General features: G+C 33.6%; 1 protein-coding gene across 2 annotated transcripts in view; it reads left to right on the plus strand.

Moving 5' to 3' along the window:
* The window catches only part of KLHL1 (kelch like family member 1), a gene marked incomplete at both ends in the record, with an annotated part of 395,165 nt that overhangs the window by 282,437 nt on the left and 86,908 nt on the right, over positions 1–25,820 (plus strand). For both annotated transcript variants that reach the window (XM_079721747.1, XM_079721748.1), the window contains one exon: positions 8,299–8,485. In XM_079721747.1, coding sequence (XP_079577873.1) covers positions 8,299–8,485 — 187 coding nt within the window. The remainder of the gene's footprint in view (positions 1–8,298; positions 8,486–25,820) is intronic.

A 25,820-nucleotide genomic window follows, 5' to 3' on the forward strand; every position in this document is an offset into this window, starting at 1 on the left:
TCAAAGAACCAACTTTTAGTTTTATTGATCTGTGCTATTGTTTCCTTCATTTCTTTTTCATTTATTTCTGATCTGATCTTTATGACTTCTTTCCATCTTGTAACTTTGGGGGTTTTTTGTTCTTCTTTCTCTAACTGCTTTAGGTATACAGTTAGGGTGTTTATTTGAGTTTATTCTTATTTCTTGAGGTAGGATTGTATTTCTATAAGCTTCCCTCATAGAATTGTTTTTGCTGCATTCCATAGGTTTTGGGTCGTTGTGTTTTCACTGTCATTTGTTTCTAGGTATTCTTTGATTTCCTCTTTGATTTCTTCAACAATCTCTTGGCTATTTAGTAGTATATTGTTTAGACTCCATGTGTTTGTATTTTTTATAGATTTTTCCCTCTTACTGGTATCTTGTCTCATAGCATTGTGGTCAGAAAAGGTACTTGATACAATTTCAATTTTCTTAAATTTACCAAGTTGTAATTTGTGGCCCAAGTTATGATGTTTCCTTGAGAATGTTCCATAAGCACTAGAGAAGAATGTGTGTTCTGTTGTTTTTAGATGGAATGTCCTATAAATATCTATTAAGTCCATCTTGCTTAATGTATTGTTTAAAGCTTGTGTTTCCTTATTTATTTTCATTTCAGATGATCTTTACATTAGTGAAAGTAGGGTGTTAAAGTCCCCTACTATGACTGTATTACTGTTGATTTCCCCTTTTATGGCTGTTAGCATTTGCCTTATGTATTGAGGTGCTCCTATTTTGGATGCATAAATATTTACAATTGTTATATCTTCTTCTTGGATTGATCCCTTGATCATTATGTAGTGCCCATCTTTGTCTCTTGTAATAACCTTTATTTTCAAGTCTATTTTGTCTGATATGAGAATTACTTCTCTAGCTTTCTTTTGATTTCCATTTGTATAGAATATCTTTTTCCATCCCCTCACTTTCAGTCTGTATGTGTCCCTAGGTCTGAAGTGAGTCTCTTGTAGATAGCATATATACAGGTATTGTTTTTGTATCAATTCAGATAGTCTATGTCTTTTTGTTGGAGCATTTAACCATTTACATTTAAGGTGATTATGAATATATATGTTCCTATTACCATTTTCTTAACTGTTCTGGGTTTATTATTTTAGATCTTTTTCTTCTCTTGTGTTTCCTGCTTAGAGAAGTTCCTTTAGCTTTTGTTGTAATTCTTGTTTGGTGGTGCTGAATTCTCTTAGCTTTTGCTTGTCTGTAAAGGTTTTAATTTCTCCATCGAATCTGAATGAGATCTTTGCTGTGTAGAGTAATCTTGGTTTTAGATTTTGCCCTTTCATCACTTTAAATATGTCCTGCCACTCTCTTCTGGCTTACAAAGTTTCAGTTGAAAGATCAGCTGTTAAGCTTATGGGGATTTCTTTGTATGTTATTTGTTGTTTTTCCCTTGTTGCTTTTAATATTTATTCTTTGTATTTAATTTTTGATAGTTTGATTAATATGTGTCTTGGCATGTTTCTCCTTGGATTTATACTGTATGGGACTCTCTTCTCTTCCAGGACTTGAGTAACAATTTCCTTTCCCATATTAGGGAAGTTTTCAACTATAATCTCTTCAAATATTTTCTCAGTCCCTTTCTCTTTCTCTTCTTCTTCTGTGACCCCTATAAATCTAAGGTTGGTGCATTTTATGTTGTCCCAGAGGTCTCTGAAACTGTCCTCATTTCTTTTCATTATTTTTTTCTTTATCCTGCTCTGCAGTAGTTATTTCCACTATTGTATCTTCCAGGTCTCTTATCGGTTCTTCTGCTTCCATTATTCTGCTATTGATTCTTTCTAAAGAATTTTTAATTTCATTTATTGTCTTGTTTATCATTGTTTGTTTGCTCTTTAGTTCTTCTAGGTCCTTGTTAAAATTGTATTTGTCCATTTTATTTCCATGATCTTGGATTATCTTTACTATCATTACTCTGAATTCTTTTTCATTTAGACTGCTTATTTCATCCTCATTTTTTTGGTCTGGTGGATTTTTATCTTGCTCCTTCATCTGCTGTGTATTTTTCTGTCTTCTCATTTGCTTAACTTACTGTGTTTTCAGTCTCCTTTTCACTGGCTGCACGTTCCTAGTTCCCATTGTTTTTGTTGTCTGCACCCAGCGGGTAAGGTTGGTTCAGTGTATTGTGTAGCTTCCTGTTACAGGAGACTGGTGCCTGTATTCTGGAGGATGAGGCTAGATCTTGTCTTTGTGGTGCATAGGACTGCCTCTGCTGGGTATATTGGGGTGTCTGTGACCTTACTATGATTTTAGACAACCTCTCTGCTAACGGGTGGGGTTGTGTTCCTTTCTTGCTAGTTGTTTGGCATGGGGTGTCCAGCACTATATCTTGCTGGTTGTTGAGTGAAGCTGGGTCTTAGCATTGAGATGGAGATCTCTGGGAGAGCTCTTGCCAAATGATATTATGTGGGGCCAGTATGTCTCTGGTAGACAAATGTCCTGATCTTGGCTCTCCCACCTCAGGGGCTCAGACCTGACACCCAGCTGGAGCACCAAGGCTCTGTCAGCCACACAGCTCAGAAGAAAAGGGAGGGAAAAAAAGAAAGAAAGAAAAAAGTAAACATATATATAATAAAATAAAGTTACTAAAATGAAAAATAAAAAATAGATGATTAAAATAAAAAATAAAAAATTAGTAAGAAAAGATTAAAAAAAAAAGAACAGAGCAACCAAACCAATAAACCAATCCACCAGTAGTAACAAGTGCTATAAACTATACTGAAAAAAAAAAAAAAAAGGACAGAACCCTAGGACAAGTGATAAAAGCAAACCTATACAGACAAATCCAAACAAAGAAGCATACACATACACACTCACTAAAAGAGAAAAAGGAAATATATATATATATATATATATATATATATATATATATATATATATATATATAAAAGAGGAGAGCAACCAAATCAATATACAAATCTACCAATGATAATAAGCTCTAAATACTAAACTAAGATAAACATAAAACCAGAAACAAATTAGATGTCAAAAGCAAATCCCAAGTCTACAGTTGCTCCCAAAGTCCACCACCTCAATTTTAGGATGATTCGTTGTCTATTCAGGTATTCCACAGATTCAGGGTACATCAAGTTGATTGTGGAGATTTAATCCACTGCTCCTAAGGTTGCTGGGAGAAAGTTCCCTTTCTCTTCTTTGTTTGCACAGCTCCAGGTGTTCAGTTTTGGATTTGGCTCTCTTCTGCATGTGGGTTGCCCTCTGGCATCTGTTCTTTGCCCAGACAGGAGGGGGGTTAAAGGAGCAGCTGATTAGGGGGTTCTGGCTCACTCAGGCCGGGGTGTGGGAGTGGTATGGAATGTGGGGTGAGCCTGTGCAGCAGAGGCCAGTGTGATGTTGCACTAGGCTGAGGTGTGCCGTGTGTCCTCCTGGGGATGTTGTCCATGCATCACAGGACCCTGGCAATGGTGAGCTGCACAGGGTCCTGGGTGGGGAGGTGTGGATGGTGACCTGTACTTGCACACAGGCTTCTTGGTGGCTGCAACAGCAGCCTTAGCATTTCATGCCCGTCTCTGGTGTCCATGCTGATAGCCGTGGCTTGCACCCATCTCTGGATCTCATTTAGGCAGTGCTCTGAATCTCCTCTCCTCATGCACCCTGAAACAATTGTCTCTTGATTCTTAGGCAGTTCCAGACTTTTTCCCAGACTCCCTCCCAGCTAGCTGTGGCCCACTAGCCCCCTTCAGACTGTCTTCACACGGCCAACACTAATCCTCTCCCTCGGATCTGACCTCCAAATCCTGAGCCTCAGCTCCCAGCCCCCACCCACCCCAGCAGGTGAGCAGACAAACCTCTCAGGATGGTGAGTTCTGGTTGGCACTGATCCTTTTTGTGGGAATCTCTCCACTTTGTCCTCTGCACCCCTGTTGCTGCACTCTCCTCTGTCGGTCCGAAGCACCACCCCCTGCCCAGCCCCCCATCTCCACCACTGAAGGGGTTTCCTGGTGTGTGGAAACTTTTCCTCCTTCACAGCTCCCTCTCAGCGATGCAGGTCCCTTCCATATTCTTTTGTCTCTGTTTTTTCTTTTTTCTTTTTCCCTACCCAGGTACGTGAGGAGTTTCTTGCCTTTTGGGAAGTCTGAGGTCTTCTGCTAGCGTTTAGTAGGTGTGCTGTAGGAGTTGTTCCACATATAGATGCATTTTTAATATATTTGTTGTGAGGAATTTGATCTCCACATCTTACTGCTCTGCCATCTTGAAGGTCCTCCACATTAAATATTTTTATGTTGCTAATATGTGGTTCAACTCCTCAAACCATTAAGAAGCAAATTATTTGTATTTTAATAACAAATGTAATGGTTATTTGAAAGAAATATTGTTTAAATAATTGTATTTCTTTTTATTTTTTCCTAATTAAAGTGAAGTTAGTGATAAAGCCAGTAAACTTTAAGAAGAAGGTACAAAAATAAAGTAATAATATTTAATATAAACAATTTCAAATAACATCTTTATTCTAATTAAAAATTTATAACATTTCTGGCAACTGGAACTAACAAAGTTACTATTGAGTATTCTACCTATTAATGGATAACTTATTCTAGTTTTTTATGTTAGTCATTTCTGAATATCATACACAAGATTTGCATATATGTTTATTGACCCAGTTCTCTTCTGCCACTATAGGTTTACCCCACAAATTGATGGTCATAATTTACTCACAAAGATAAACTACCAATGTTATAGAGAGATATTTCATATTTGCAAAGTGACTGTCTAGCTGACATGGATTCTCAGATGGATCAGCTTCCTAGAATTTTACACAGTGTTAATCATTAATACACCCTATGCTGTCCTTCATATTAAGTCTAAGGATATTCTTATTTCTGACATATTTTCTACATGGTGAAATATTCTGAAACATTATTTTGCACATAGTGAGATCTTTTATTGAGGTTTAATGTACAATTAACTCATAGGGACATAGTCAATTTTTATCCCAAGTGTAAGAACATATCTAACAGTGAAGATATTGACAAACTTCCAAGGGCATTTTTCTTGTAAACTAAGTTGTACTATGAGTATCTTTGACTGGAAAGGGTATTGGTATATAATATCCTAAGAATAAAATCTGATTTATAGACAATTACTATACAAATTCTTGTACATAAACATGACTATGTTTCAAAGTAGTATACAATTATTGAAACATATTGATATTTTTTCTAAGTGGGACAAGCAGAGGAACTGTTACAGTAGTTTAATTTTCTTCAAAAAATTAAGAATGTAAAAAACAAAACTAACTTCCATTGTTTAGTGAGGAGAAAAATTTGTGTTAATCTTGGATCATTGCAGAAAATCTAAAGATAGTCCAGCTTTAAAGGACAGCTTAGCTATCTTATTATTCTGAACTTGTGCCTGAATTTGGGATGGAATAATCCTAAAAAGTGTCAGGGGAGATGACATACAGACACAAGTCATATAGTACTCATAAGTGAGAAATAGTTACAAGTTACAAGTTTGAAAACACAAAGTAATAGTACAGAGATTATGAAGAATTCAATTTTTTTTCAAAATAAAGAACTTTTTCAAATGATTGGGTACACTAAAGTTAAGAAATTTTACAAAATGATTTCTTAATAAAATGGAAAATATCATTTAAGTACAACAGAATATCTTCATCATTTTACAGAAATAAAGTACAGGTTTTAATTTTATGTTGTATATCTCCAGATTTTTTTTTTTTTTTTGGCTTGCTATGAGCTGATTTTTATTGGGAGAAACAAGAAAAACAGGGGCACTGTCTTCAGAAAGCTCGAGTTAAATAAACTATGTGTTTCCTGAGTAAGGATTTCTCACATTTAGAAACTGTTCATCAGATTAGACAGTTGACATTTGGGGATGGAGGAACGGAGATACTAAACAGGGAGAAGTCGGTGGGTGTGGTTCCTGCCAGAGCAAACTTGGCAGCCTCCTGATGGGATGAAGGGGGCCCAGGGGAGGAGTGCCAGCCCACCTTACTCATGAGCCCCAGGAAGTGTGGTTTGCAGAGTTGGAGACAGAATGAAGCAGAGATGCTTTAAACTCATTCAAAACCAACTTCACTGTCTTTCTAATGGTTGATCCTTCTGCTGACCCCTCTACATAAAAGTTTGTGATCTGTTGGCTTCTTCTCTGTTTCTTAACCATTTATAATACGTGCAGACATGTGAGGCCCAGGTGGGCATTGAAGAGGCCTGGAGAGGAGGTTTTTGCCCATAAATAGAGATTTTGAAACTTAAGACAAGCCTTACTCAAGACCAAGTGGACAGCCACACATGCAGTGAGGTCTAGGGAGTCTGAGATCTAAGTTCTAGTTCTAAGGAGTTCTTTTTTTTTTTTTTTCTTCTTTTGAATTTGCATCTTTCTTTAATTTTTATTTTAAACTGGAGTATAACTGATTAGCAATGTTGTGTTAGTTTCAGGTATACAGCAAAGTGATTCAGTTATAAATATATATGTATATATTATTTTTCAAGTTCTAGGACATACTTTAAAATAAATAATATGTAATATATTTTTATGCATACTTCTATCAACATTGAGAAATTCATTTCCTTTTAGAAATTATTACTTGAAAGTATTTTAAACCTAGGCACTCAGAGTTGACTCTCCTCTGATACTTTATTTTTACAGGATTCCATACATTTCTTTATAATTGTATATTATCCATAAAATTTTTGAAATAGTCCTTATATACATTGTATGAGTGTTTAGAAATATATAAATATTTAGCTATTCAAATAGATGATAAAATCAATGTTTTTAGCTTCAGCTTTATCATCAATGTATATATCATCTTATTGAATTTTAAAAACTATAATAGTTCCCTTAAGCAAACAAATGAGTTTGTTCCTGGCTTTTCATGGGTTGAGTCCTTGCCAGGAAAGAAGAGGAGTCTTTCTTCTTTTTGTTGAGCTCTACTATTGTCTCAGAGTATGAGAGCTCCCCCTCTATTTCATTAAGGTTTCTATTCATTAATATCTTACAAGTAAAATAGTAGTCCTTTAAAAAAGAAAGAAATGAATAGTAAGGCAACTAAAGTTTTAATATATAAGAAAAGAAGTGTAAGCAAGTCTTTAATTAAACATCTTCCCTTCTATATTCCAAAGTATCTGGTAATTCTAATATGTTACACTCCTTTTTCAGCCTCAGAGCCATTCTGTTATCTTTCCCACCTGTTATATATATATACGAGTATGTTATGTGTTTTTATATTCTTTCTGACACCTTCACCCATAATTTATGCATTACAATGGTTAAATAACTTTATTTAATTAAGATTCAAATTATAGCATTAAGATCAATTAATTATATGTTGCTATCACTTATTAATTTATTCACTCAATAAATTTGTGTACCGATGTGGTACAGTGTCTTATCAATGTAGAAGAAAAGGTCAGTGAGTCAATGTTAAATTTTCTGCTTATTAATTTTCTAAATCCATATGACAGGTTTAACTCATTTGAAGTAAAACAGGATTCACGAACAAAAGTTGAGAATGTGATACTGAAAGAGTCAAGGAAAAAGAATATCTAAAGAGGGACAGAGAAAGAGGAAAATTAAAGATACTTTGGTTACATTCAAAGAAATATACAGGAAATAATTTGTGGAGATGATAACCTTCTGTAGTAAAAGAGAGACATAATAGAACTTAAAACTCTGGTCTCAATCTATTATTCCCTCGGGTGCTGGATTTTTGGTAAAATTTTTTTAGTTTCACAGCTGGAAGCTATTACTTTGCCTGATGTACAGCTTTTCAACTGCTTGCATAATTAAAAAGATGTTATGAGCATACATTTTTATTTTTATTGAGATTTTTTGTTAGTTTGAAAGGGATTTAAACTATACTTGGAACATCTTAAAGTAAATATGTGAATACTTATGATAAGCTCGTTAGGACTTAATTTGTTGAAGTTTATTTTTAAATTTACTTCACCAGACATGTTTATGGCCAAATAGGCAACTATATTTGACTTGTGAACAGCTTTCTTAAAAAGGAAAGGGAATTGAAAAAGTGATCTTTAGAAGTACCTTTATACTCTGTGTGGCAAAATGATGATAAATAATATGGAATCAAAAATAATATCCGTTCTGTTTCTCTTGGAAGCCATGCATTTTACTCATATTTATTTGTCAGTGTAATTAATTCTTATTATATTTTGCATCCCTCTCAGTATAGGGGTAATATCATAGGTACTAATATTCTACTTTTCATTTGATGCTTTATTCTCATCTCTATAAAAATCATTATTAACAGTGATTGTGCATTATTCACAGATATTGGCTGACCTAGAAAACCATACATTATTTAAGAATGATCTGGAATGTCAAAAGCTGATTCTGGAAGCAATGAAATACCATCTATTGCCAGAAAGAAGAACTTTAATGCAAAGTCCAAGAACTAAACCTAGAAAATCTACAGTTGGAACTCTGTATGCAGTGGGAGGAATGGATAACAACAAAGGTATTTAGTTCTAGATCTTTAGTGATACACACACTGTATCACGCCATGATGTGATTTTATGGTTGTAATCTGTGTAATACCAACAAACTCCACAGAATCACAGCTTTATTCATTAAGATTTAAGATTTAGGGAAAAATTAAGACACGTTTCAGTTTTCCATTTTTTCAATCTTTAGTTGCTGCTTCTGTTTCTTACTCATCTTTAAATCTTTTATCTCATGCATTATGTACAAGACTTCATATGAAATGAAAAAAAAAAGATTAAAAGTATTTAGAAAACACGGGCCAACTAATTTGTTGGATATATTGAAACATGTATTTCTATTCTAAGAAAAGGAAATGTAATCTGCCAGCCACATGCTTGCTGAGAGTAATATTATGAAGAAGCGAGTCTCTGCTTTTGAGGAGTTTAGAATCTCATACAGAAGCCAGACAAAGAAGTAGACAATTATAAATGGGTGTACTGACTATGGCAGGTATCATTTACAAATTTATATATATATATTTTACCAATTTTGCTCTTACAAGGAAGTGAATGATTTGTTTAAAACCAGATACATATATTCGAAGGTTTTGTTCTTACTTTTCTATAGTTAGTGGGAAAATCTCCATGAATGTTTGTTCTCTTCAGCCTTTTTTATGTGTCTTAATTTTCTTGAACAAGTACACAAGACAAATAATGTAAGTGTCCTATGTTTGTGTCTAATAGGTGACAATTATCCATAATACATTTAATATACATGTACAAAATACAGTTGGCAACCATAGGGTGTGACCACATATTCAAGCTCTATTAAAGGAACTCTGTTCTTAAAGAATCAGGAGGAAGCAACAGAACTTACCTCAACTACTGTGAAGTGAGATCCCAAAATAGGAGGCAAGGGGAAACAATTCAGGTAATCAATAGAGAACAACACACATTTCCCATTTTTTATTTGCCAAGAAGATATCTGTGGCTATAAAATGATTTTCACTAGTTTAATTTTTTGAAGTTTTACTCCTATTTTCTGGGCTATGGATTTCTAGTGATTATCACATTAAATGAGCATTAAAATATTAACATATATATTCAAGAGCTTAACTATTAGTTTAAAAGGGTAAATGACTTGACACTTTAAGAACTAAGGAAATGGCATCAATCTCCCTCCCTCCCTATCTCTCTACACTTCTAGCTCCTTCTTTAATGTTATTATTTAAGAGACCATGTCAAAAATCTCCCCCCAAAAGATGTAGTGCTTTAACACCCTCTTTTATAAAGTGGTGAAACAAAATATCTTAAATACAAATATCTCTAAAAAATAGCCAGAAATTATATTGAAATGTCCCCAAAAATGTTTTTCAAACTTAGATAACAAATCTATTAACATGTATCCATGTAGTCTTTATGAGAGTAGTAAATACTGAATAACATGCAGCACATGATAAAATTTGCCATCTCTTGGAGTAGAAGCATGCAAACTTTATTGTAACTTTTTTATTTTTTTATTTTATTTATTTTTTTTGTGTGTGTGGTACCCGGGCCTCTCACTGTTGTGGCATTTCCCGTTGCGGAGCACAGGCTCTGGACGCGCAGGCCCAGCGGCCATAGCTCACGGGTCCAGCTGCTCCGCAGCATGTGGGATCTTCCCGGACCGGGGCATGAACCCATGTCCCCTGCATCGGCAGGTGGACTCTCAACCACTGCGCCACCAGGGAAGCTCTATTGTAACATTTTAATAAGTTTGTTTTACCTGTAAAAGTAAATATCAATAAAAGGACAATGATTTTATACATGTTTATCAAATTTTAAGGTCTAATGAATGACATTTGCTTTTCAAGAATACTGCATTCTACAGAACGAATGCCTGTATAAGATCAATTTCATTTGTAAATATGCTCATATCATTGAAAAAATAAAGAACATTGATGAAATCAGGCCAGCCAGTGACTAGGACTGAACAATAAACAATAAATTAACATTAGTAAAAAATCACTATGCTATGAAGAGCCAAAAGACATAACTAATTTAAATTTTAAATTTAACAACTTTAAATACAATTGCCATAGCATAAAAGAATGTGACTATAGGGGGGGTCTGTTGAGTTAAACTTTTTTCCAGCATTTGAATTTGTCTAATTTTACACAGCAGTCTTTTGAGACTGAAAACATTCTTAAGAAATTGATCTTTCTTAGGGATTCTGAAACTTTCATTATATAATTGAACACTACTAATTATTTAGCTATTGTTCCACTTATCCAGTAGTCCAGAAGATTAAAAGAGTGTGACAAAACAAGGGATTTAAAAAGATATTCCTAATTAAATCAGCAATAAAATAGAAAAAAAAATTGAAGGAAGTTTTAAGAATTCTTACCATATCCTCAGCCCTCTAGGAATTGGACATTAAATGTATCCCATAACTTAGATAAAAATCTGACATTACCAAACCTCAGAGAACCTACTTTTCCTGCTGCAGCAGAAACTTTACCAGTTTCAAGAGATTTAAAGAACAACTAGGACATTTTCAAGTTAATCCCTTTTATTTACATTGTGCTTTTACTGCTTAAAAGCTGTTTTCTACACCTTATTAACTTGTGCTACCTCTAAATAGACATTAAGATTTTATCTTAAAGTTGTGTTTTCTTTTCTTTAAAGGTAATGAGGAAAATTAAAATGTAAAAAGAGGCAGGAAAATCAAAAGAAAAAATATAGCAAAACATTGGAATTTACTTTGCATGACTAATTTGAAAAATAATGCAATACAATATAATATAATAGAGTATGTTACAATACAATACAATGATATGCAATGTTTAGTGTGGTTTTTGGAATTGTTTACATATTCATATTGTGCCTCATAAGGCTATATAAACATTTTATTGAATTCTTCTTCAGCTCCACAGTTACTGGGATTCATATGATATTTTATGGGATTGATAAACTATGAGTACAACTCTTGCAGATTTACTGTAAATATTAAGAAAATTCAGAGCATTTTTCTCTCCTTTCCTCTCCTTTCTTCTTATATCCACACATTACATGCATCCTATAATGATGCACTTTTTGCACATCTATTTTGTGCTGGCTCTGTGTTAAGAACTTGTGAACATTATGAATATTACCCCTACCTCACAAAGCTTCCAAGTTACTCTAGGAAAGCAAATAGTAAACAAAATATTTGTGAATAAAATGAGGGTTACAGGAATGGAATTGTGAGTGAAATCAGTATAATGCTTGGGAACCAACCTAGTCTAGTCCAGAAAAGTAGAGAAGTACAGAGAAAGTGTTTGTTGTTGTTGTGTTTAGCTGAAATCTAAATAATTATTAGGCATTAGTTTAGCACATTACTGGAGCAGCAGAGTAGGTGTGCTGGTAAATTCCAGACTAGAGATAAATCAAATGTGACGGTTTACAGCTAAAGAAGTGTGACATCTTTAAAAATGGAGAGGAATACTTTATGGCTGAAATATAGCCAGTGGAGAAATGAAAGCCACATAGTAGTAGAGGAAAGACACAGCAGATTTCAGGGAAAGGATAAGCATGATAGATTCTGAATTGAAATCTAGACATCATAGAAAGCAGGTGATGTTCTGAGTGAAGAAAGTAGTCTTTGCAATCAGAGAGATGCCTGTTCAAATCCACGAATGTCACTTAAAATCTCTAGTCTAATTTATCCTTTCTCAATACTATATTGTGCTTCTGTAACAATTACAGTGATTAAATGTAAAGAGGCTAAACTAATACAGAGCATTCCAACATGTTTGTTCAGTGCCAAAGAGACCATCAGAGAACTCAGCAGCAACCTGGGTTGACTTTCCTTTTCACATTATGGACTAAGGCCAAGCCATCTAGGAACTTTGGAGGCATGGGCTATAGTGGTTCTATGACATAATAGTAATGTGACATAGGGAAGAAGATAGGACAACAAGATATTCATATCAGTGGCATTTATATGATTAGCATTATGTAGAAATTAAATGCCTTTTATACCAATACAAACAACATTCAAGAGTTGGGAATCACATGAATCGTATGAGAGAAAAGAATCAAGTCATAAATGAAGTTAGCAGTATCTCTTGGAAAGTATAATTTAATTAGCTGCCATACTGGAAAATACTGAAAAATAAGTCTTTAGCGATGTAGTAATTTATAGCATATTTAAGGCCAATTAAAATGAGTAATAGGGCTTCCCTGGTGGCGCAGTGGTTGAGAATCTGCCTGCTAATGTAGGGGACACGGGTTCAAGCCCTGGTCTGGGAGGATCCCACATGCCACGGAGCAACTAGGCCCGTGAGCCACAACTACTGAGCCTGCGCATCTGGAGCGTGTGTTCCACAACAAGAGAGGCCGTGACAGTGAGAGGCCCGCGCACTGTGATGAAGAGTGGCCCCCGCTTGCCACAACTAGAGAAAGCTCTTGCACAGAAACGAAGACCCAACACAGCAAAAATAAATAAATTAATTAATAAACTCCTACCTCCAACAACAAAAAATGATTAATATATTTATTAATATTTGTTCTACTATGAATGAAAAATGAGGGGACATATAAAATTAAATACGGAAAAAAGTCAATGAATTTTTAAAAACTATTTTTATTAAGAGAACAAATTTTTTAAATGTTTTCAACTGAAATCAAGTGCAGATTTAAAACAATGCAGTAAATTGTACCAATAAATATGCTTTCGTTTTGGAAGAATTTTATTACAAATCACATAGGAATCATCATAAATCCTTCAGAAGGTTGAGTTAAAAGTAAAACACAAATTGCTTATTCTCAAGTGCTTGAAATATCTCACACTAATGTATGATTCATGTAAGCTATGAAATAAAATTTGGTGCTATTGATTACTGGAAAGTATTTGTATGAAAAAGTCTCTATTGAATTTATTTTCTGATTTTGCTTGATTATTAGAAAATCCCATGCAAATAAAAATAATTTGGTTTTGTACTCATAGAAATTGTATTTTGTGAAGATTCATTTCCTTTCATTCTAATTATGAACATATATTGAAAACCTGGTAAATATACAGTAGTATAGATAAGAAAAGGAAAACCAACTCTGAGCTTATAACTTAAATATAATCATAGTTATCATTGTTAACAGAGTGGCATATTTTCTTTTCCAAATTTCTCTGTAAATGTGCATGTGTGTGTGTGTGTGTGTATACATGTTGGTATACAGACATAACTCTATATCTACATTTATACAGAGATTATCTATTTACAATTGTCTTCATCTCTCTCCCTCTGGTATCTAAATATAGGCATATTTAGATTTATTAACATACCTAAGAATTATTATTTTGTTGCTTTTATTTATTAATTATATTATATGTGTAAATTTATATTTCATTAAATTTTTTAAATACATCATTTCAAGTACCTTACTAATTCTTATTCACATGAAAAATGCCACAGTTTACTTGAGCTTAATCCTATTATCAAACACTTTGGTGGAATAATCCATTTTATTTTCTATAAATAACACCATCATTAGTATCTGCATACATTAAGAGTTTTTCCTAAACTTTGAGTGTTTATACAGATAACTGGCTGAAAAATTATTAGGTGGGAAGGTAAAGCTTTTGCGACATATGAGCTGATTTCTTTCTTGAAAGTTTTAAGAATTTATAGTAGCACTAAATTATGGAAATAGTGTCATTTTTTGGGCCTTGTCAACAAATTTTCTGTCTAAAAAACCATTTTATTATTAAAAATTTTAGCATAATAGTAGAAAAAATAGTATAATGAACCCCATGTTCTTGCCATTACATTTATATTTCTCCTTCTAGTAATGAAATTGAATATTTTTGTAATTTCAATTTTTTATGTATTTAATCATCAAATATACTGCTGAAGAGTGACATATTATTTCCCTATTTTCCAATTATTACATATTTTATTTCAGTTTCTTGAACTAATTGCCTACATTATTTGGCATAAAGTTCAATAGAAATAGCTTCTGAGGTGCTTTTCTCATTTTGTCCATTTTATAAGGAATAATTTAAATATTTTACAAGTTTGCTGTAAACATTTAGTATGTAGCATAGCATACCTGGCAGTTTTGGAAAGAATGATGAATACTGTGTATGAGAATAGATAGAGGCTATGGACAACCTTAAGTTCTCTCAGAGATAATTTTCCTTTTGACAGACACTTAAGTAAGAACAAAACACCTTCTTCCAAACAAGCATTAGATAATTTGAGGCTAAGATGTAGTATCTGTGAGGGTCGCCCTACTCCTGGTTTGCTTTCAGTATGTATATCAAGGCCATTGGTCTTTACTGGGCCCTGAATGCCATTTTATTTTCACCTCAGAAGAACCAGTTCTAATTTTTTAGCATCTTAGCTTCCATTTTCTGCCTGGATTTCTGTCTCTCCTTGTATATGTCTTACAAATTAGCAAGTGCCCAGAAGACAAGCAATGATGCCTTGTCATTCTTTTTTCTGAGTCTAAAGTCCTGACTACCTTGGTTGCCCTGAACTACAGTTAGTGTCTCTCCAGCCGCATAAGGCTGCCAACAAGCCTGGGCCAACAAGTACTTCAAGGACTCTCAGCCTAGTGCTGCCTGTGAATCAGCCATTTCCCAAGGGGAAAACGGCAAAGGATGTTGGCCTCATTTCAATTCTCATCCCTTCTATCTGGGATTTGTCCTATTAAGTGTTTGATATCTTTTTTTAATCTCTAATGTCTTTAAACAGTTGAATTTTGTATTCTAAGACTATCACTTTATAGTTATTATTGTGGAGATAGTTTATTTGATACAAGCTAATCCATATTTAACAGCAGAGGCCCCTGCAAATTTGTAATTTCAACATTGTCCATTTATGAAACTTCTCTTCGAATTTTTTTGAGAGATATATAATAACGTTGTTGATGTTCTCATTTTACATGCTTTTTGAAAAATTTAATCTATTATTTCTTTAAATATTTCACAGGTTTATTTTATATTCTGTAGCTAATAACTCCAACATCTAAAAGCTTGAGAGTCGAAGTCTATTGTTTGTTGTTTCTGACACCAGAAATTGAGTTTGTTCTGGAAGAGTAGAGGCATTGCAATTCCGGAAATGCAATCTCTAGCAAGCTACAGGCTGGTCCACTGAGGGTTTGGGGCAGGCTGTATTTATGGGCAAGGAATGCAAAGAGGGCAGACTCCAGCCAGAGTCCAAGAAGTTAGTTTATTGGCTTGAGGATGGGGAGAGATTCTTGGCAGATGGTCATTGGTAAATTTTGGTCTTTAAATCAGGCATTTGTGGGAAATCAGTCTCTTGGTTCTTGTGTTATCTCCTTCAGGGAGCATGCGTGAGATTATCTATTTCATATTTTTGGGTTCCATTTTTCATTAAAATCTTTTCACACTTTCCTCTAGCAAGCATAAGTCAGCTTTAACAAAGAACCAGGACCACCAGTGACATACAGCTTTGTCAGCCCTCTTCAATGCTCCAGGCTTAATGCAAAGTCTCTGGATCATTCTCCCACCTCATGTTAGGCCCAAGGCAGATGATCTAGATCTTACCGTAGGTGTGGACATACACTCCAAGGAAATGCTGGCTTTTGTACTCAGGTAGCAAACTCTATCCCAGGTTTCACCTCACTGTTCTTCAGCTATTTGGCTGAAGTTTTTTTCTTGGAGTTTTTTCTTACTTTCAAGTCCAGCAATGCAAAAAAATTAATGTTATTGTTGCAATTTGCCCAGATTTACTGGTATTTTGATTAGAGGGCACTTTGGTGTGTCTTCCATTCTCTATCAAGCAGAAGCTTCATTTTTCTTTTGTCTCCTAATTTTTTCCTCCATGGATTATTTTACTTGTTTTATGCCCTATACTTTTTGGAGAGTACAGATTTTGTTTAGAATTAAACTATTAGCAAACCTGATATTTCACCACTGTTTACATATTTGTAAACTATACCATTGATGTTTCCATGGTTTGATAGTGTTTGAATATTCACAAATTTGGTAATACTATATTCACATGTAACTTCCACATCTCTAAAATGAAGATAATAATTCTAACTCAAAGTATTATATTATATAATGTAATAAGTTAGAGCAGTTCTGATTACAATGTAGATGATGACGCACTAACAATTTGATTGAATCCTTACATATTCTTCCCATAACAAATACAATTCAAATTCCTGCCTGAGCTTAAATAGAAATCAATACATATCTTGGATCTGAGGCATTGTTAACAAATATTCAGAACTACAAGTATAAATTCATGAGCATATTTGTTCTAATATAATAGATTAATTCCCTTTTCTAAATTATAAGCAACTTGGAGACAGGAACTTTACATTCCTAACATCAGAAAGCATTGTTACTTAGAGTAGGCTTTCAGTAAATATCTGCCATACTTAAATTACAGCTTATTTAGCTAATTTTAGTAAATATCCAAAATGAAAAATCACATGTATGTGTGTGTGTGTATATACTATTTATCAATATAAACTTTGAATAACTATGAAATTCTCCTTTATTTATAACCTTTGGAAGATTTTAAAGGCAAACTGTAAACAAAAGATTGTCATTACCTGAATAATTTTCACAGAATTACCCCTCAAGAAAAAACAATTATTGTGAATCTGTTATTTATCCTTAGTAACTGATCATTTGGGAATGATAAAATTATTTCATCAATGATTTATATACATATTTTGATTGAAGTATAGTTGAAGTACAATATTATATTAATTTCACGTGTACAACATAGTGATTTCACATTTAAACACATTATGAAATGATGACCGCAGTAACTCTAGTAACCATATATAACCATACAATATTATTATAGTATTATTGACTAAATTCCTTATATGGTATATTACATCCCTGTGACATTTATTTTATAACTTGAAGTTTTTTCCTTTTAATTCTCTTCACTTATGTTGCCCAACCCTCCACCTCCCTCCCCTCTGGCAACCAGCTATTTGTTCTCTGTATCTATGAGTCTGTTTTTGTTTTGTTTGTTCATTTGATTTTTTCCTTAGAGTAAACATATAAGTGAATATTTGTATTTCTCTGTCTGACTTACTTCACTTAACATGCTATCCTCTAGATTCATCAATGCTTTTGAAATGGCAAGATTTCATTTTTGTATGGATGAGTATTATTTGGTTGTATATGTATACCACATCTTCTTTATTCATTCATGTATCTGTGGACACTTAAGTTGTTTCCATATCTTGGCTATTGTAAATAATGCTGCAATGAGCATAGGGATGCATATATCTTTTTGATTTAGTGTTTTTATTTTCCTAGGTAAATACCAAGAAGTGAAATTGCTGAGTAATACGGGAGTTCTATTTTTAATTTTTTGAGAAAACTCCATATTGTTTTTCATAGTAGCTGCACCAATTTACATTCCCCAAAACAGTATACAAGGGTTCCCTTTTCCCCACATCCTCACCAATATGTGTTATTTGTTGTATTTTAGATGATAGCCATTCTGATAGGTGTAAGATCTCAAAATCTCATGAGTTTCATTTGCATTTCCCTGATGATTAGTGATATTGAGCATTGTTTCATGTGTCTTCTGGTCATTCATATGTTTTCTTTGGAAAAAATGTCTGTTCAGGTCCTCTGCACATTACTTAATCAGGCTGTGTTTTTGATATTGAATTCTATGACTTGGATTCATATAGCTTGGACTTTAACTCCTTATTAAATATATCATTTGCAAGTATCATCTCTAATTCAGTAGGTTGCCTTTCTGTTTTGTTGATAGTTTCCTTCCCTGTGCTAAAGCTTTTCACTTTGATGTGGTCCCTTTTGTTTATTTTTACTGTTGTTTCCCTTACCTGAGGAGACATATACAAAAACATATTGCTAAAATTGATGTCAAAAAGCACACTGCTCACATTTTCTTCTAGGATTTTATGGTTTCAGGTTTCACATTTTAGTCTGTAATACATTTTGAGTTTATTTTTGTTTATGGTGTATGAAAATGATCCAGTTTGTTTCTTTTGCATACGGCTGCCCAGTTCCCCAACACAATTATTGAAGAAGCTGTCTTTTCCCCATGGTATACTCTTGTTTACTTTGTCATAGACTAATTGAGCATATAAGTGTAATTTTATATCTCAGCTCTCTATCCAGTTCCATTGATCTATGTTTCTGTTTTTATGCCACTGCCATGCTGTTTTGATGACTATAACTTTGGAGTTTACTTTGAAATCAGGAAGCATAATACCTCCAGTCTTTTTCTTCTTTCTCAGGATTATTTTGGCTATTTGGGTCTTTTGTGATTCCCTACAAATTTTAAGATTATTTGTTTTAGTTCTGTGAAAAATGCCATTGGTATTTTAGTAAGGATTTCATTGAATCCATAGTTTGCTTTGGGTAGTATGGACATTTTAACAATATTAATTATTCCAATTAATGAGCACATTATATCTTTCAAATTTTTTGTGTTGTCTTCAATTTCATCAGTGTCTTATAGATTTCATAGTACAGATCTTTCACCTTTTAGGTTAAATTTTTCTAGGTATTTTATTCTTTTTGATTCTGTTGTAATGACATTGTTTTCTTCATTTATCTTTCTGATAGAACATTATTAGTGTATGAAAACACTAACATATCTCTGTACTTTAATTTTATATCTTGCTACTTCACTGAATTCATTAGTTCTAATATTTTTGGTGGAGTCTTTAGGGTTTTCTAAATATAGTATCATGTCATCTGTAAACAGTGATAGTTTTACTTCCTTTCAGTTTGAATGCCTTTTATTTCTTTTTTCTTGTGTGACTGCTGTGCTAGGACTTTCAATAATATGTTGAATAGAACTGGAAAGAGTGGGCATCCTTATCTTGTTCCTGAACTTAGAGGAAATACTTTCAGCTTTTCACCATTGAGTATGATGCTTCTGTGGGATTGTCATATATAACTTTTATTATGTTGAGGTATGTTCCCTCTACACCCACTTTGTTGAGAGTTTTTATATCTTAAATGAATGTTGAATTTTGTCAGAAGCTTTTTCTTCATCTATTGAGATGATTATATAATTTTGTCATGATATAGGTTCATCTGTGGGACTCTCTGTGCTTCCTGGACTTGGATGTCTGTTTCTTTCACCAGTTTAGGGATATTTTCACCCTTATTTCTTCTAATAGTTTTCCTGTCCCTTATTCTCTCTCTTCTTCTGGGAAGCCTATAATGCTAATGTTAGCATGCTTGGTGTTGTCTCAGAGCTCCTTAAACTATCCTCATCTTTTTGTTTCTTTTTTTCTTTTTACTATTCTGATTGGGTCTTTTACACTAGCCTGTCTTTCAGTGATCACTGATCCATTCTTCTGTAACATCTAATCTGCTGTTGAATCCCCCTAGTATAGTTTTCATTTCAGTTATTGTATTCTTCAGTTTTAATTTGTTCTTTTTTATATTTTTATTTCTTTGTTGAAGTTCTCACTGTGTTCCTTCATCTTCTCCTGAGCTCAGTGAGTATTTTTATGACCATTACTTTGAACCCTTTTTCCTGGAAGATCAGTTATCTCCATTTTATTTAGCTTTTTTTTTTCTTTCCCAGGCTTTGTCTTGTTTTTTCATTTGCAACACATTTCTTTGTCTCATTTTGCCTAACTCTTTGTGTTTGTTCTTATGCATTAGGTAGATCAGCTACATCTCTTGGTCTTGAAAGAGTGGCTTTAAGTAGACGTGTCCTATCGGACCCAGTAGCAGTGTCTTGCCTGGTTGCCAGAACCAGGTGCCCCAGGATTTTCCCCTGTGTGGGCTGCATGTGCCCTCATGTTGTGGTTGGGCTGTGATTGCTGTGGATATAGCTAGTGTGTGGAACTGGTCTGCCATGCATCTGGCTGAAAGGTCTAGCCACAAATGTTGCATGCACTCTGTTGTGTGTGACTGGCTCCTGGCGTAAGAGCACATTCAGGGGAATATCAGTGCTGGTCAAGAGCACCTGCCAAGTCTGTCAGGGTGGAGAGCCACCTTTGATAGGCTGTACTGCCAGTCAAGTGTGGCTGCCAGGACTGGTGGTGAAAGGAGCTGCTTTGGATGGTCTCTGCTGCCAGCTGAAAGTGCTTGTTGGGTCTGGTAGGTGGCCACTTTGGAGGAGCACTGCCTTTGTCAGGTCCACAGGTGAATCTGGGGTGCGTTGAGTCGTTCAAGTAAGTTACGTGGGGAGAGTCAGAAATGGCACTTACCAGCACAGGGTCAGCTAGGTAGAGGATGATGGAAAAACACAAAAAACAAAACAAAACAAAAGACGGGCCCTTGCCAGTTCCTCTATACCCAGAGAAAGTTCTAACAGCTCCCAGCCACTCAGAAACACACCTTAAAATTAATCAATAAATCTCCTCAGTATGACGCAGGTGCTTTTTTCTGTGTTGGGTCTCAGAGCAAGTGAGTTTGCATGCACCTTTAAGAGCAAATTTTGGTTTCTTATAGCCTTCTGCCTCTCCTGGACATAAGTTTGTTTATTTTCAAAGTCTAACATTGTGGGAGCTTGTCTTCCCAGTGCAAGTCCCAGGGTTCAGGAGATTCATGTAGGGTTTTGAGCCTTTGTTTCTCAGGGAGGACCACCACAAATGTGATATCCTTCCTGCTCCTGGTTTCCAGTGTTGGGGGTGTGGGTCCCAGGCAGACTGCATCTGCACCCTTCCTGACCATCTCAATGTGGCTTCCTTTTTTTATCTTTAGTTGTGGAAAATCTTTTCTGATAGTTTTCAGGTCATTCTCAGAAATAGTTGCTGTATGTGTTGTTGTAATTTTGGTGTGTCTGCGGAAGGAGGGGAGCCCAGAATCTTCCCATTCTGCCATCTTGTCCAACCCCCACAATAACATGTACTTTACCAACTTCCAAGCACCATTATATACAAAATTTCATTTACATTTTACAGCAAATTTAGGTTGAGAGTATATTCTTGATCATTCTGATTTTGACAGAGGTTAAGAAACTTCTTATTTTTACCTGTTAGTAAGTAGTTAAAATTAAGGTAGAGTTTAAATCTAGGTATCTGTGTAATTCCAAAATTGGTGTTCTTCCTTCTACCCTTTTTCCCACCTTTGACCTATTAATGATGAGATGTGCTCAAAGTGACTTTTTAAAATATCAGCATAAAATTCCAACATACTTTTAATTCTTAATATGTGATTTTTATTTATAATTTTACTGAAGTTTGGAACTAGTTCTCTAGTGTACAGGATAAAGAAAAAATCCCAGGACAGGTAAATAAACCTTATTTTATTATTTTAAGAAATACAAAAGAAAGTAATTGAAAAAAATAAATATGCTCTAAAATACTCATTTTTTTAAAAATTTAACTTTTATGTGTATATTATTTCCTCAAAGAAAAATTATCCATATGAAAAAGGCAACTTTTAGATATGAAATATAGAAATCCTATTTTTCTGGGATTAAATATTTCTAGGCTGAAATACATGGTATAATTATTAAATAAAAAGTTCTATAATTCATCACATGTAATTATATTTCCTACTATTAAAAAAAACTGTTAATATCTAGACTATACCCTACTATTAGTACTTCCATCTAACTTGGCTTCAAACTTTAGTTGTCAGAATTACTCTGCTCTCTATAGTTAATCAGTTATCAGGGACTGTCTGATTTACATCAGCATTTCTACTACTTTAGTTGAAGCTTTATCATCTTATGCCTGCAGACCTGGGGTATTTCATGTGTTTATCAAATGGACCGTTTTTCCTGACAACACATTACTAAACTAGATAATGATCTCCCTACCTCCAGTCTCTCTCCAATCCTACTCATCCAGCTCATTATTTCCAAAGTAACTTATCACAACTTTTAGCATGATCATTAAAACACAAATATATATACATAACATAATAAAATAAAAACCTTCATTAGGCCCCCTTCCCCCAGGTACAGCCCAATATTCTTTACCAGTGCAACATCTATCCTTCACCAGTTATCATTACAAATTTAACCAGAAGTTTTTTTCCTATTTTTCTCTCCATCATAAATGTCTTGAAGAGCACTTTTAATCTTTACTAAATTTCACAACTCTCTTCCTCAGATATGAAGCACCACACTGGTTGCAGTACTACCCACACATATATATTATCTTATGCTTCAGTGTCTTTTTCCTTTTATCCCTCTTTCTTTGCTTGTTTAACCCTATTGTAATATTCTCTCACGCATGGCTTCTCAGTTAGCCTTATTTATCCCTCATCTATAATATCTTAGCATTGTGTTCTTGCCATTTTATTATACCAATCCAGTTATATTAAATGCATCTGTTTTCATTTTCCCAAAATAATACGAAATTTTTGAACATAATTAAAACTTAAAATAATTATTCAGTTAACTTCCACATACTCAGCTAAATTTTACAGTTAAAATTATGCTTCATTTGCTTTAACATATATTTATCCAACTATTATTCCTCTACTCATCTATCATATTTTAATACATTTCAAGGTTGTAGACATAAGTACACTTCATACTGTACACATCATCATATCATTAACTAGATTTCAATATTATTTTAGAGCTTTTGGACAATATTAACATACAATGAATTGCACAAATCTTAAGTGTATTTTTAAATGAATTTTGACAAATACATATATTTATGTAATTCAAAGTCCTTACAAGATAGAAAACATTACCATTACCCCAGCAAGTTCCCTCATATCCCTTCCTAGTCAGTCCCCAGCTTCCACATCTCCAAGACAACCACTTCTCTGAATTTCTTTCTACTTAAAATAGTTTGGCCTATTCTTAAACTTCATATGAATGCAATCACACATTTCATATGCTTTTATCTAAACTTTCTGTCAACCAGCATACTTTGGTGACTCCACCATGGTGTTATGTATATCAATAATTTATTCTTTCCTTTGAATTCCTTAATAGTAATCTGGTTATCCAGTTTCCTGCTGATGAACACCTGGGATATTTCCAGTTTTAGCTATTATAGGTAAAACTACTGTGAGCAGTCATGTACAAGTAACTTTTTGTGACCACTGCACTTTCATGAAAAAGAGATACATTAACCAATGTTATAGACATTATAACATGACTTGTAAAAAATGTGAGTGGAAAAAAATCATGAAAAAAATCTTCTTGCTTCTTGAAAACCATACAAATATATGAGTAAATAAATCACAAAAATATGTTGTTTTCTCTATGTTTATTCATTACTAAACCTATTTGCTTTTTAATGGTTTTTGTTCTACTAGTAATAACATTTCACATGTTGGATAACAACCTGGGCTTTTGGGGATTTTTTTATGCATATGAAATATTCTTTGATATACTGGAATTATCAGATGTATTTTTATTTAATGTCAAAGCTTTTGAAGAATTTTATGTTAGTTCTGTTTCAGGTAGCCTTGATGCCTGACTTTTAAAATTTCCTTTTAAGATCATGCAGCACTAATGTGGTTCAGAAATGCTCATGTAGACTTGTAGATAATGATCTATACACATAATGATAGACCCATCAAGAGATGATTTAATACCAAGAGCAAAATTCATGAATAAATATCACAGGGAATAAGCACATTTAATTTACTCTGTTACACTTGAGTCATATTAACTATACATATTACTCAAGGAATCCAACCATACCTGCTGAGAGAGATAGAGATAATCATTTCAATGATGAGGTGTGATGTCAACCTCAATTTCTCTGGAGTAAGTAAGAGATGGGAGAAGTGAAAATGCTGATGCCTCAGAAAGTTCCAGGATCTGTGTTGTGCTGGGAGTACTATTATGCATTTAATTACTTACTTTTTATTTTATATAAGAACAAACTATACAAAAGAAAACTAGGTATTTTATTTTGTATCAACAACAAAGAAATACCCAACAAAAAATGTTTCCATACTAAATTTAAACTTTTCAAAGTACAGCTATATATCTGTGTGTATATTTGTCTAAGTTCATATTAATGTGCATTTAGTAGAAATGTAAGGGATTTTAATGAAAACAATTTTAGTTATTTTAGGACTTTTGGCTGGTGTACAGACTTTAAAGCCTAATTCCTCACTAACAACCCCAAATACCACTTGATGAGTGATGTTTACTTATTTTAGTAAAATTAAAACAGAGCTGTGTGAGCCTTGTATTCTTTAGCAACATAATTAAGTATTCCATATATTGGTGTTCCTCATATGATAATGAGAATAATATCATGTACCTCTTTGAGACACCATGACAAATATCAAGACAATGACATATGTAAAAATCTTAACTGAATGCTGAGTCAATAAATAATGGTGGAGGTAATATTTTGAAATGTTACATATTATTCTTTGCTGGCAAATTTTTTCTCATTTAAAACTCTAGTTTTCAGGGTTAAGACTTTTACAGTTCACAGAACAAATCCAGCCAAGAAAGGTCTCATTAGTAAGCTTTTGACTTTTAGACAAAGTTCCTTTTGAAAAGAAGTTAATGAACAACATGTGTATAGCTATAAAAAAATATAGTTATGCTTTTGCACATCTGATTTACACATATATATTTTAACCCTATATATTAGCCATTGCTTTCTACATTTTATATGTATCAAAATTTCAATGTCAGTATCAATTTAATATTTATCAGATTAAAAGAATTATAAAACAGCTATTATTCTTTACTATAATCAAATAAATGTTTTATACTAATTATACAAATAAATTATGTTCACTTATTATACTATTCTTAATCTTTACTGATCTATTGTCATTACATTCTAGTCAGAGGTATTTTTTGTTGTACATAATTACAATTTCCTTTTAAGTGGTTTCTTTACAGAAATCTGTAAGGGTGACCATTGCCTAGGTCTACCTTTGAAGCATGGGCATGAATAATAATGGCTTCATATGTTTGGCAGTCTAATTATAATTCTATTAAATTAAAATAATTTTTATAGGTACTCACATGTTGAACAGAAAATGTGACTTTCTGATTGTTCTGTTGATATTACTTTTTTCCCCAAATTAGGAAAAAAAAAAAAAAGGTTTTGTTGATTTTTTAAATCTCTGACCCCAAATTGGAAAGTACTAATTATGAAATTGGGTTACAATTGTATCCATTCTACTGCCAGTTCCCCAGCATTTCTCGGGTTCCCAGGTTATTAATTCATCCTTTTTGGATTATCTAATTCTGCTACAAATATTCACTGAATACCTACTAATCTCCAGTCACTGTTGTCAGTGCTGGTAGACCAAACAGCAAAAGTCCCTGGTCTATTGTAGTTTAAATTATATTCAGCAGATTAAAAACAAATATACAATTTAGTTTAGTTTATGCAATGACTAGTTATCAAGATATATAAAGTAAAAAAAGGGGGATGGGAAGAACAGGATAAGGGAACAGTGCTGCTATTTTTATGAAGGTTGGCTGAGAAAGGCCACCCTGATTAGTTAAA

This window comes from Hyperoodon ampullatus (genome assembly GCF_949752795.1).
Source record: "Hyperoodon ampullatus genome assembly, chromosome: 16".
Classification (NCBI taxonomy): Eukaryota; Metazoa; Chordata; class Mammalia; order Artiodactyla; family Ziphiidae; genus Hyperoodon; species Hyperoodon ampullatus.